This window comes from Eleginops maclovinus, chromosome 7, assembly GCF_036324505.1.
Source record: "Eleginops maclovinus isolate JMC-PN-2008 ecotype Puerto Natales chromosome 7, JC_Emac_rtc_rv5, whole genome shotgun sequence".
Lineage (NCBI taxonomy): Eukaryota > Metazoa > Chordata > Actinopteri > Perciformes > Eleginopidae > Eleginops > Eleginops maclovinus.
Genome location: NC_086355.1, coordinates 484,706 through 498,972, shown reverse-complemented (window position 1 = coordinate 498,972; position 14,267 = coordinate 484,706). Strand labels below are relative to the sequence as shown.

At 42.9% G+C, this 14,267-nt stretch overlaps 1 protein-coding gene across 1 annotated transcript in view; it reads right to left on the bottom strand.

Moving 5' to 3' along the window:
• Positions 1-63: 63 nt before the first annotated feature.
• LOC134867355 (myosin light chain kinase, smooth muscle-like) overlaps positions 64-14,267 on the bottom strand; it is a 45,762-nt gene continuing 31,558 nt past the window's right edge. Inside the window, 16 exon segments of the mRNA XM_063887871.1 lie at positions 64-4,761; positions 5,497-5,609; positions 5,680-5,808; positions 6,000-6,090; positions 7,611-7,734; positions 7,897-8,049; positions 8,419-8,542; positions 8,776-8,993; positions 10,486-10,689; positions 11,194-11,284; positions 11,372-11,404; positions 11,882-11,993; positions 12,674-12,864; positions 13,243-13,396; positions 13,508-13,635; positions 13,936-13,983. Coding sequence (XP_063743941.1) covers positions 4,624-4,761; positions 5,497-5,609; positions 5,680-5,808; positions 6,000-6,090; positions 7,611-7,734; positions 7,897-8,049; positions 8,419-8,542; positions 8,776-8,993; positions 10,486-10,689; positions 11,194-11,284; positions 11,372-11,404; positions 11,882-11,993; positions 12,674-12,864; positions 13,243-13,396; positions 13,508-13,635; positions 13,936-13,983 — 2,051 coding nt within the window. The 3' untranslated portion in view covers positions 64-4,623.

The window sequence follows — 14,267 nt, the reverse complement described above, 5'->3', positions numbered from 1 at the left end:
AGATGACCAATATTCAGTGTACTTCATGCATCACACACAGGATCATTATGAACACACCACAGCTTTGGTTTGGTGATAGATTTATTAGAGTTCTGTGAGTTACTACAGTCGTAGTGTTCTCATACATGTCATCTACAGTTCATCAAACTGATATATATTTATAAAAATGAGAGAAGTATAATCTACATACATCTAATACAAAAACAAACCAGTCTAGGAGTGAGTCCACTGCTTGGTTTAGTTGTACAAATGGTGACAAATTAAGTGCTGTCGAGAAGACCTCCAAGAAGACGGATGCTCAATGATCATATTAGAATTATGAATCTGTGCTTTAAATAGGTCTAAAATAAAACATTCGTAGAAACAAAGTACTAGCAAACACACAAACAGGCCCAGGTACGTTTGAAACATTAGATGGATCACACACACACACACACACACCTGTGAATTCTCTTTGGTGGATCAGCCCTGAAGCCTTTAAATAATGTTTTAAAGCACAAACAAACGGCTGGAATGTGGCAAACAAAGAATATTCAAAAGGAACGACTTCGACATTAGCGGCAACCAAACTGTGTGTTAACTCCGGAGACACTCCAATCCCGTCCGGTGTCTACCACTCTTCACTTCTATTTATTACCTGTTGAGAACTTTTCACTTTGAGATGAATCAGAAACTTTTTCTATCATCAAATTGTTTTTTTGTATCGATACCAAGATCCTTGTGACTCCTCATGACAGTGAGACTTTAAATTAAAGGTAATGTTTGCAGATTTTCGGGGATTTGCACTGAATTGTCCAAGTTGATTTATCAAACTCAGAATTAGGAGATCTTGTGTTTGTCATATTATAAAATCCTTAAGAAGGCCTTAACATAACGGGATCTCACAGCTTCGTAATATTTAATACAAAATACTGTTTGTTTCTTTAAGCTTCGAGTTTGGGTCCTATCATTTTGAGATGCAACGTAAACAGAAGAACTCTGAGTCATTTGCAAAATGACAATATCCATACAAAATGAGGGTAGATGTTTTAAAGGGGCCACAGAACGGATCCATCTGGTATTCAAAGTGTTCTCTACAAAGAAGGTATTTAACTTTGGTTGATCCAAAACATGTCCAGATGTTTCACAGGCCCGTTTACTACCCTATGATTGGGTCCCAGAATGAAACGAGCTGAATTATTTGGGGCTCATTTAAATAATGATGACTAGCTCTGCTCTGATTGGCTGGTTTACATGAGCATTCCATGGCTGCCTCAGAGCCCACAGAAGTAAGTGAAGTACGTGAAACTGTGAGAGATGAACCATGGAGGCTGTTGGCATCAACCTCACATGTCTGAGTCTTTATCGGAGGAGGAAACCGATGATCTGAAGAACAGCCAGTCGGTCGGAGATTGGAGAATAGGGTTACGGAGTGGTGAGTGTTAGCGTTTGTGTTTCCAGCAGCTGCTGTGTGCAGATGTGGGGCTGGACTACCGTGTGTCACCCACAGGGAGTGTTGTAACTCCCCGTTGTGCCGCTGTGATACGCATATTCAAGATTTGCACGTGAAGGAGGAAACACGGTGTTTGAGGTTCACGGTATGTCAGCTCAGTGTACCGAGCTCTCCTTATTCCACTCTGCCAAGGTGAATACCGTTTTCCATTCTGTGGCACCTTTAACACTTATCATAAATATGAGGTTTTTCTAAAACTGGGGAGAAAGTCAATCAAGAGATCCATTAAAGTGTAATAACGAGAATATTCCTTTTGGGATTTCAATGAAATGATGAGATCTGTATCTTCCAATCTTTTAAAATAAAAACAGATTTAATTGGGATATTGTCTCCTTACTACTACATGAGAAAAAGGGATAGCAAGATACTATAAGCACATTTAAGAAGATGGTTTGTCTTTGCTAACAGAGCTCCGTACTAGTGTTTTTGCTCTGCTCTGCATTTTGGTCCCTTCTCAAAATGTTCCTCCAGCCGGTTTTACTGCTGCTTCTCAACTTCATTGTGGACTGTTAAGTTCAGAAACTCTGTGATCTAGAAGAACATGTTCAGGGTTAAGGGAATCATCTTCAACCAACGTGTTTTTCTGGCAGCCGAAAGAACAATGTCACAAATGTGTGGTAGAAAATGTAAACCCGGCTGGACGGGAATTGGAAGTGTCCCGGAGTTGCATTAAGGCGAACTGGGTTTAAGGCAGAGGTGACGTTAGCTGCTGTCGAAGTCAAAAATACAAACAGGATAAGAAAAGTGCTCACACAGAAGAGAAGAAACACACCGACGACTCTTCTCACACACGGCAGATGCAAAGGGGATAACTGTTTCATCACATGCTGGTCCTCATCCTCCGCCACTTATTCACAGAGTTCGCCCACTTTATATTTAAGGCACTTAAAGTCGTTGTGACACAACACTGTTTTAATCTGGAGGACTTCATCAGCCAGAAACCCTATGCTGCGAAGTTAGCTTAACCTCTACCTGTTACCAAACTATTACTTAAACTGCTTCAAGGTAGAAAAATAATGCATGTTTCATCAGAGGCTAACATCAAGAATGCTAACAATGAATGAACTGCTACCATCACAGCGGGCTAACATTAGCTACTAAGCTAACTACTGTATGAATCCACTCTTCACATTAGCTGATGTTTGTTCAGGAACAGGATCTGACTTGTGAGCTATTGACAACAAAGGTGTATTAGCTTGTAGGCTAACATCAGTAACGATGTAAGCTAAAAATATTTGTTTCTCATCATAAAGGTCGTTATTTTACTGTTGGCTTTACGGCTGCATCCAGTCAAACACTCTAAGTTCTTATTAATCCACATATTCGTGGTTTTCCCCCCAGAAACCGTATCCACTAAAGTAAGCGCATTTCTATTAGCCAGAGAGCTAACAGGAGTCCAGCTGAAATTAGCCATCAAATGTTAGTTAGCACGCCATCCAAAGTTAGCTTCAAGGCTACTTCTTATTTTCATTAAGATTCATATCAATGTGTTTGTTAGTTCTGGTCCATTCGCTTGTATTATTTCACTCGCTTCAAAAAACAATGAGCTAGTTACTAACAAGCAGAAGTTAACTGACACGTGAGAATTGATTAATGATTATTTCGACTGATTCATGTTTTTGTAATTTCTCCACTGATTTGTGAAACATTCTGAAGGCTTAAACAGTTGTGATGTCCTCCTCACAGCTCACCCTGCTCACTTGATCTCTTAAATCTGATTATCTTTAGGTAATAAAACTAAATATTGAACGTTTTCTCTTCACCACACCGTTAGCTTCAGTGCTAACGTGCTAACCTGCTGTTCAGCGTCTCCTGCCGTGTTGTTCGAGTCATTGGAGGTTCACAGCGAGCCTCGTTTTGGTTTAGTGATCGAACTCTGTGAATAGAAATCGGCCTTCATCGGGTTTCCATCGCACAGTACCAGCTTGTTCCTCACCTGGACTGGAGTAAAGTCTGCTTCTCATACAGTACATTATTCTTCATGGTTCGGTTATAAAAGAGCTAAAGCCTGTCAACGCAACTACAGCTCCTGAGTCTCTGAGGAGGGAACGCTGGGAGGAGTAACTGAGTATTTATTAAATGTATTTTCACATTTCTTTAGCTTTACTTCAGGACTGACAACTCTTCAGACTGTTTCCGGTATAGAGCTGAAACACGATACTGGGCTTTCTGTATCTCAGTTGTACTACCTCATTACTTACTCTGAAAGTAGAAATACGGTTACTTCGTCCATGCCCTATTCCCCATAAACTGAATTTCTTGCTTGTACGGAAGAGGATCAGGGCCAATGGGGATTGTTTTAGGATCTTAACACAAGTCAATGATGTGTTTATATGTGCAGAACACAGTCCAAATCACGTAGAAAAGAAAAATCAGGTCAATTCTGTCTAACCCTACCCTACTCTTATGGTCAGATGTAACATCTTAAAAATCACACGTGGCCTTAATCCTCTTCCGCATGTTTGTACCCCACAAAGCACAGATAAAAACCAGGCCTTAAATATGTGTACGCTTCTTAACAAACATCTCTGTAGAAAATGATGCAATATTTGGATCTGTCTTCTTCTTGCTCAGTTCATCACCAGCTGTTGCTCAGTGTCTAACCTTCATTCATATTGACTGCTTTTTACTGATATAAGTGCTTATTTAAAATGAGGAGATATTTGACTCAGTTTGTCAGCAGGATTACAGACAGACTACCGGCCCCTGCTAGGGGAAGCATCGGGCGGAGAAGAAACCATCTGAATCACCGAAACATCCTTTACTTTCAATTGAGATTGTGAGACTTTCTAGATAAAAAGGATCTAAAAATGGTAAGAAAACTCAAGTACCCTGTTTCAATTATACATACAGTATTTAAGAAGGAGTAATGAAATAATCTATGAGGGGAAACCCACCAATGAGCAGAGGCTAACCTGCGAGGGGTGGGGCTTATAAGATGAAATAACGTAAAATGTCTGTTTTGAATAAAGTCTGTTTTGTTGGCAGGGGGTGAGGTTACATTTTTCTGGTGTTGATACTCAGGACAAACCGTGGCTTCCTGCTCCTCCAATAGCGATCTTTTATTTGTGGGTTTGCTTCTCCTGCTCAGGCTGAAGACGACCAGCACCTCTTCCACTTTCTGGGGGAGTTTATTCCTCTTCTTCCTCCTCCTCCTCTTCCTCCTCCTCTCCAGCCATCACCTCCACCAGCAGCTCGGCGGTGCAGGTTGCCTCCCCCAGACTGTTCACCGCCTTCACCGTGTATTTGGCGTCGTCGTCTCCCGACACCTGCACATTCATATCAGAAGCATCAACGTTAAATCGCTCTGGAGTTTAGGACAGGGTTCAGAGTTCATTCAGATTCAAACCAGAGGAGAGGCTGAGCGAGGTCTGTCTGAAGCCAGATTTTTCTGTACTACAAAGATGGCTCTCTTTTACCCGGCTGACATCACCTGAAATCAGCAAAGCCCTTCGCTCACTAGCTCGTTCCTTTCAAACAGCCTGACTTTATAGTCAATCTATGAGCGGTGCTGGTTATCAGCTGGGAGAATAAGCTGGAAACCGGCCATGTGTCATATAAACACGCTTTTCTTTCTATATTTAATAAGTTTGCTTACTCTTTATTATGGCTGCCTTTTTTACCTGCTATATCACCTTTGCTATCGCCGAAGATGTCCCCACTTTGGGGTTAATAAAGGGATTCTGACTGAGATATGTAAACAGAGGCTGTAGATAAACACCAGCTCGTCCTGATTTACAGAGTACATTTGTCTGACATGTCATATGTAATGTAAAGTGCTTTGGGCACTTGTAAAAGCACTACAATAAATGCTATGAGTTATTGTATGAATTGAACGCTGATTTAAAACGTCTATATAACGTCATTTCAAATTGAATTCATCTGAACATTTTTCTGAGAAGTTGGGAGTGACTAAAACGTTGTGTCAGCAGTTTATTCATAAAGGGTAAGTCCTGCAGAAAAGAGAGAAACACTTGAAAGCTGTAAGTCTGATGACCTCTGACCTCTGAAATGACCAGACTACAGTTTCCTTCTTCGTCATAGTCGATCTGGAAGTGCCGGGTCTCTTTGATCGGCTTTTCGTCTTTGTACCACACCACCTCTGGGTCGGGGTAACCTGGAGAAACAGACATCTTTATATTGAAGCCTTCCGGTCTTAAGATCCCGTCTGCGGTTTGGTCTCGTACCTTCTATCTTGCAGTCGAAGCGAGCGGCGCTGCCCTCCACCACCTCCACGTCTTTAATGACCGAGCTGAAGGTCGGCTTACACTCCGTCTTCTGCTCGTACTCCAAACACTCCAGGAACTGGTTATCCTCTGAACACACACACACACACACACACACACACACACACACACACACACACACACACACACACACACACACACACACACACACACACACACACACACACACACACACACACACACACACACACACACACACACACACTCAGAATACCAGATAACACACACAGACCAGCAGCAGTATTCCTCTCTCTCTCTACCTTCAGTGGGCGATCCCTTCTTGGCGCTGACTCCGGCCATCATGGCCATGGACGACAGCCGGCCAATGGCTCGGACAGCGTGACCCGTTTTCTGCCACAGAAGAAGAAACCCTTACATCATATCATATATATACTGGGTCATAGTGTACTTATACTGGGTCAGAGTGTACTTATACTGGGTCAGAGTGTACTTATACTGGGTCAGAGTGTACTTATACTGGGTCATAGTATACTTATACTGGGTCAGAGTACTTATACTGGGTCAGAGTGTACTTGTACTGGGTCAGAGTGTACTTATACTGGGTCAGAGTGTACTTATACTGGGTCATAGTATACTTATACTGGGTCAGAGTGTACTTATACTGGGTCAGAGTGTACTTATACTGGGTCAGAGTGGTCAGAGTGTACTTATACTGGGTCAGAGTGTACTTATACTGGGTCAGAGTGTACTTATACTGGGTCAGAGTGGTCAGAGTGTACTTATACTGGGTCATAGTATACTTATACTGGGTCAGAGTGTACTTATACTGGGTCAGAGTGTACTTATACTGGGTCAGAGTGTACTTATACTGGGTCAGAGTGTACTTATACTGGGTCAGAGTGTACTTATACTGGGTCAGAGTATACTTATACTGGGTCAGAGTATACTTATACTGGGTCATAGTATACTTATACTGGGTCAGAGTGTACTTATACTGGGTCAGAGTGTACTTATACTGGGTCAGAGTGTACTTATACTGGGTCAGAGTATACATATACTGGGTCAGAGTGTACTTATACTGGGTCAGAGTGTACTGGGTCAGAGTGTACTTATACTGGGTCATAGTATACTTATACTGGGTCAGAGTGTACTTATACTGGGTCATAGTATACATATACTGGGTCAGAGTGTACTTATACTGGGTCAGAGTGTACTTATACTGGGTCATAGTATACTTATACTGGGTCATAGTGTACATATACTGGGTCAGAGTGTACTTATACTGGGTCAGAGTATACTTATACTGGGTCAGAGTGAACTTATACTGGGTCATAGTGTACTTATACTGGGTCAGAGTGTACTTATACTGGGTCAGAGTATACTTATACTGGGTCAGAGTGTACTTATACTGGGTCAGAGTATACTTATACTGGGTCAGAGTGTAATTATACTGGGTCAGAGTGTACTTATACTGGGTCAGAGTGTACTTATACTGGGTCATAGTGTACTTATACTGGGTCAGAGTATACTTATACTGGGTCATAGTGTACTTATACTGGGTCAGAGTATACTTATACTGGGTCAGAGTGTAATTATACTGGGTCAGAGTATACTTATACTGGGTCAGAGTGTAATTATACTGGGTCAGAGTGTACTTATACTGGGTCAGAGTGTACTTATACTGGGTCAGAGTATACTTATACTGGGTCAGAGTGTAATTATACTGGGTCAGAGTATACTTATACTGGGTCAGAGTGTACTTATACTGGGTCAGAGTATACTTATACTGGGTCAGAGTGTAATTATACTGGGTCAGAGTGTACTTATACTGGGTCAGAGTGTACTTATACTGGGTCAGAGTGTACTTATACTGGGTCAGAGTGAATTTTCTGCATGGTTGTTTTATTTACCTGCCATTTCCTCCTCAGGATGTACTTCTTCATCCTTTCTTTGGAGAGCTTCTTGGCCGTCATGGTGTTGGTGTCCTGTTTCAGCCATTTGTGTTCATAGCACAGAGCACAGGTGAGGCGTGCCCTGACACACACACACACACACACACACACACACACACACACACACACACACACACACACACACACACACACACACACACACACACACACACACACACACACACAGTCAGTTTTAAAGGTTATGGTCGTCCTCGCTGTCCGAACACGTGGTGAGTTTGCTTACTTCATGTCTTTCTTCAGCAGGTTGGTGATAAAGTCTTTAGCGTTTTCAGAGATTTCGTCGAAGGCCTCGTCCTCAAAGTCCCAGGAGGCCGAGGTCACGTTGGACAGAGTCTCGTTGTCGTTGTCGCCCATAAAGGGAGACAGACCGCTCAGCCTGAGACCCCGAACACAGGGAAATCAAATACAATACAATACAAAGGTCACCTCAATGAAATGAATCAAACACCTGTATGATACACTGAAGGAACATGAAGTGCAATAAAAGCGAACCTTAAGTGAAGAAATGCTCCAGTTATAAGACAGTGAAATTAAGAAATAAGACAACGATCTAAGCTAAGCTAAAAGAAGCTAACCTAACACTAAAGATACCAGTGTTGAAGTGAATACAATCATACATACACATATATTCTGCCTATTACTTCACAATAAAGAAACCCGAGTGAGATTTAAACAATAAGAGGTTTTGATGGGCTAAACTCACAGAAGCTCGTGACTAGCTGGTTAGCATATTAGCTTGACTCACAGTATATAACAGATGACTCCTATACTCCACATGTCGGTGGGATAACTGATGGCTTCATAGTTGATCACTTCAGGGGCCACAAACTCCGGAGTCCCGAACAAGACCTTCAGAGTCCCAGCGTTTTCTGTCAAAGATGAAGCAATGTTAAAACACTAGCTGAGCTTTAAAGCTGCAGCTTGTTTATCCTGCTGAACTAAACCTGTAAGCATCATAGAGGTTTGAAAAAGAGATCTTTCCTGCAATGATCCCAAATCACAAGGAGGAATCCCATTGGACCAGAGAGATGCTGCCTTCAGGGTCCAACTCAGATACCCCACACCCCTGCACAGCTCTTCAGATGTCAACTATTAAACTCACCTAGTCGCCTGGCGAGGCCAAAGTCAATGAGTTTGATTTTGCTTCCGGTTTTCCCGACACACATGATGTTTTCTGGTTTGAGGTCGAGGTGTACGATGCCCTGTTTGTGGATGAAGTTGACCCCGTCGATGATCTGCAGCATGTACTTGATCACCTCCCTCTCCGTCAGCTCAAAGTCCTCATCGATGATCCGCTCAAACAGCTCTCCGCCCGAGATCCTGCACAGAAACAACTCGAGCTGTTACACACATATAGATAATAGGGATGCACCGATACATCAGCATCGGCGATACATCAGTGAGAAGCATCGGCGATGTTAGTCCTATTTACCACCATCGGCACATCGGTAAATAAGAGACATCACCGATGTTTCTGTTTTGCTATGTGACCGGGAGAAGTCGCATTAGCGTCGTTGTTTTTAAATCTGAAGTCAGGGCATCATTTTGAAGGATGGGATCAGTGACTGTAGGTCTGCCATAACTTTAAAGTCATTCAGAGGGAGGGGGAGGGGGGGTCTCCTCTCCTCTGTGAGGAGCTGCTGCTGCTGCAGGACTTCCGCCCCGTGTACCGGGTGTCTGCAGGACCGGTAAATTAAATCCATCCTTCAGTGTTCTTGGGAGGCCGTCGTTATATCTGTGACTTTGTTATACTTGCTACTACTCCCGTTAACTTCCAGAAACTTACTATGGCTCGCTCAACCTCTCTCGCGCTCTTACACATGCACATACGTATCCCCCCCCTCTCTTAGAGGGACAGGCTGCCTTAGGCTGCTATTACAGACTGGCTTACAGACGGCTGTCGGCCGACATTTTTGCAATCGGTGCATCCCTAATATATACATGGGTTAGGGTTCATATTAAATGTTGTTGGAGAGGAATGCTTGGCAACCCTTTCAAAATAAGAGTCTGAATGTCAACAATCCACTTCCTGTCCTCCTGTGAATGCTCTCCCAGTTTATTCAGCAGATCATGTTTTCCAACCAGTTTAAATGTGAGCAGTTTTTCCAGTTTCCAGATTCTGGCAGAACTCTGGGTGATAAAGTGCATAGATATTTTCACAGTAAAGCAGATAAAGCTTGTTTAATGTTTGCTCAGAGTCAGATCTGAATTTAGCACACAGGAAATAGCTGCTCACATTCCTCTCATTCTTGGCCCCTAAATTATTTTCCGACGTTCTCAGAAACAAAAACATCTCGTCTGTAGCTGCAGGGTTTACATCCTACACTTCAAGACAAGATATAGAAGGTATCTCAGGGACTAGACAAAAACTGAAGTATAAAAACTACAAACTTTTGAATTCGCAAGAAATGCAGTATATTTAGAGTTTCAGAAAAGCTCACAGGTAGATTTCTGTACCCTTCCCTTTGACGAGTAGCTTAATTCAGCTAAAGTGTTCACGTGTTTCTAAATGATATTATCCGGTTTTACATGGATTCCTTTGCTGCAAGACTGCTTTAAGCTAACACCATGCTCATTAGTATCTCAATTCATTAGGCTAACCAGCTGTAGTTTATATCAACTGAAGCCTACAGACATAAACTGTACATCATTACACCAGTTCTCACATTAAAGGCTCCTTTGTTTCATGTTTCCAGTTCTTTAAGGTTAGCTAACCAGCTGCTGGTTGTTTTCACCCTTATAGGCTCCTGAAGACTGGTTTGAATGCATTTGATTACGCTTAAAATCCCTAAAAAAGGCAGTGTTTTCATACATCTCAAGCACCATGACGATGTCGGACTTCCCCTCGAAGGCGTCGATGCACTGCACCAGTTTGGGGTGATGTAGGCTGTTCATGATGCCGATCTCGTGCCGCACGTTGTCCTTCTCCTTCGCCGAGTACGCCTTGATGAACTTCCCCGCCCACACCTTTTTCGTCGCCTTCTCCACCAGTTTGAAGACCTGACCAAACTTCCCCCTGTAACACAAGAGACAAGTAAAGTCATTTCCTCATAGACTTCTATACAATCTGAGGTAATACCTGTACATCCAGAGAGGAGCAGGAACATTTCCTCATAGACTTCTATACAATCTGAGGTAATACCTGTACATCCAGAGAGGAGCAGGAACACTTCCTCATAGACTTCTATACAATCTGAGGTAATACCTGTACATCCAGAGAGGAGCAGGCACATTTCCTCATAGACTTCTATACAATCTGAGGTAATACCTGTACATGCAGAGAGGAGCAGGCACATTTCCTCATAGACTTCTATACAATCTGAGGTAATACCTGTACATCCAGAGAGGAGCAGGCACATTTCCTCATAGACTTCTATACAATCTGAGGTAATACCTGTACTTCCAGAGAGGAGCAGGAACATTTCCTCATAGACTTCTATACAACCTGACTTTGTTCCTGTGTTTGAAAAGGGTTGTATGAATAAAGTAGATTATTACTGGTAAGGTGTGAAAGCCTTACGTTCCCAGCCTCTCCTCCACGTCATACAGCTCCTTCACCTTCACGTCTGTCCGGATGGAAACGTCTCTGTAGTCGGGCTCTTTCTCCGAGTCTGAAAACACAGAGTTCAGAGGTCACTGCTGGGGGTCGAGTGATGTCGTGTTAATGTTGTTATTTTATAAACCAGAAGAGAGAGTACCTTCATCCTCCTCCTCCACCTCAGCCTCATCATCTGTCAGACGAACCAAACAGCAGTTAGTTCAATTAGTCTCTTTAGTTCAGGCACATTCAGTTTGAGTTTAGTTTAATGAAGTTTAGTTTAGTTCATTGGACTTAGTACTGGTTACATGGACCAGAGTCAGACTGAATAGGCACTGAGCAACAATGGGAACAACTATGTTCAGATAATCCTGAAACAGACTGCAAAGTGACGACCAAAATACCACAACAATGAAGAACTACTACAAAAAACTCCAAATTACTATAAAGAGACAAAGAAAGTAAAAGATTGAATACTAGATGCGAAAAGCAACGATTAAATGACCACAAGGAGGTGCAAATAATGAGAAACGAACTTGAAACCACTATACGCTGAGACTCTAGGCTCCCACCATATAAACCCCAGTTATTACCATGAAGTTTCAAACAGACACCAGCAACCAGGATCCAGAGGCTTCAGCTCTCACAGCGGCTGAAGGAGTTTACTCACCATTGTCCACCAGCCCCACCGTGACGGGTTCAGACTCGACACTCGGCTCTCCGACTCCGTACATGTTCTCCGCCCGGACACGGAACTTATACTGACGCTCGGGAAGAAGGTCCTAGAGATGGAGACACGTTTCATACCCTCAGTTCATGGGGAGACGTTTACCTCATCAAGATACTGTATGTTCTCCAGCTGCAGCTTTCAATCTGAGGAGACTTTTTGTTGACCTTCAGATACTTCTTTCAGTTTGTTCTTTTACCGGGTCATTATTCGTTTGTACTTTTTTGACCATGCCTTTTCGTTAAGTATTTAAATGTTTATAATGACCCATTTTACTGTTTGTTCCTTGACTTCATCCTTTTCCAGCAGCACCAAGGAGGATTTAATGGAAGGACGGTTAACTCTGCACAGCAGGTCTCACAAGAGTTCTCTAGCGGGACCATGGAGAGAAACCCTTATGCGATTTCTTTACAATGACTTAATGTGGCCGGCTCCTTTCATACTTTATATAATCACTTACGTTTTAAAATACTGACAAAATCATCCCATCGCTGCCATTATTCCCAGTTGTAATCACAATGTGAGTTTGCACTATCCTCCTTTTAATGCACTATTATATTATCCGACATTCCATTTATCAATGCCTCTTCGATGTTCACTTTATGTCTGTTTCACGTCTTTTATTCGGAACTGTTTTATGACAGAAATTCTCTGCTTTGAAGCAATTTGGACTGCAATTCTTTATATAAATAAACTTTACTATTATCATCATTATTTTAATGAGTAACCCGTCACCTGCACGTTGTAGGAGGTGCTGTTGCAGGACGCCAGGTGTTTCCACTGCCCGTCCACAGAGTTCCAGATCTCCAGGTTGTAGGACTGAACGGCGCTGCCTCCGTCGTAGGTCGGACCATACCATGACAGCGTCAGGCTGGACCTCCGGACATCTGAGGCTGCAGGAACCCTTGCTGGGGGGTCGGGTTTATCTGGGGAAGGAGGAGAGGCAATTAGACGAGAACTCTGACCCCTACAGACTGCTGCGTGCATTACACAAGAAACTTGGTGAGCTGCAGCAATGAGACTTAAAACCCTGACGGAAGCTGACGTTAGGCTATAAAGGAACTATAGCGGGGTCACATTGATTTATTACCTCAGATTGTACAGAAGTCTATGAGGAAATGTTCCTGCTCCTCTCTTGATTAATTACTTAACTAGCACTGCTAACTGCAGCAGTCAGGTTAGCCGCAGGCGGCTAAACCAACATTAGGAGACATTTTGATATGCTCCCCAAATTCTGTATTTCTTTCTCATTGTTTCACAGGATGTATGAAAACCCGCTGCCCTCCAGATAATGAGTTGTGTACCGACGATGGTGAGGTTGAGAGCCGCCTGGCGGAGGCTGTAGATGTTCCTCAGCTCGATGGTGTAGCAGCCACAGTGTTCCTGCTGACCGCTGCTGATGGTCAGTTTACTGCTGCTGTCCGTGCTCTCTATGGAGATATCTGATGCCTCTTGGATCTACACACACACACACACACACACACACACACAAGCGTAGTGTGTGTAGTTCTGCAGGTCAGGAACAAAATATGCAGTGTGTGTGTGTGTGTGTGTGTGTGTCTCTCTCACTGGTTTCCTAAACTTCAGCCAGGTGCAGGTGATGGGAGGAGCTCCGGAGAATTTGCAGAGGATCTCCACAGTCTCCCCCGCCAAGATCTTCATATCCTCTGGGAACTGCAGGATCTGAGGAGGTAAGGCTGAAACACACAACGAATAATAATTAATAAATAATAAATATTGAATCTATAATAAGGCAAGATCTGAGGAGGCATGGCCAATATGTTTAATACATTAAAATTAATACCTAAAAAATCCTAATGTGTGCCAAAAAGTACACCTTTTAAATGTCATTGTTAAAACGTATATTTCCATATCTGTGTGTGTGTGTGTGTGTGTGTGTGTGTGTGTGTGTGTGTGTGTGTGTGTGTGTGTGTGTGTGTGTGTGTGTGTGTGTGTGTGTGTGTGTGTGTGTGTGTGTGTGTGTGTGTGTGTCTCACCTTGTTTTGGAGGAGTCTTGGTGGTCGGTTTCTTTATTCTGGCTTCACCTGAAATACAACAACATAATATCTTTACATGTTTCCTTCTCCTTTGTTTTCTTCCTGAACATAGTGACATCACTATGGAACACTAGCGCTTATACTGGCAAGCGCTCCAAACACATGATGCGTGATAGGCTAAGGGGCGGGACATCTCTAAGCAGTTGACCAATCAGCAGGAGAGGAGTCCAGACACTACTAGGGGTGGGGGAAATAATCGAAACAGCAGAGCATCGCGATACTTTGCGTGGCGATATTGCATCGATGAACGGACGCCAAGTATCGATATTTTA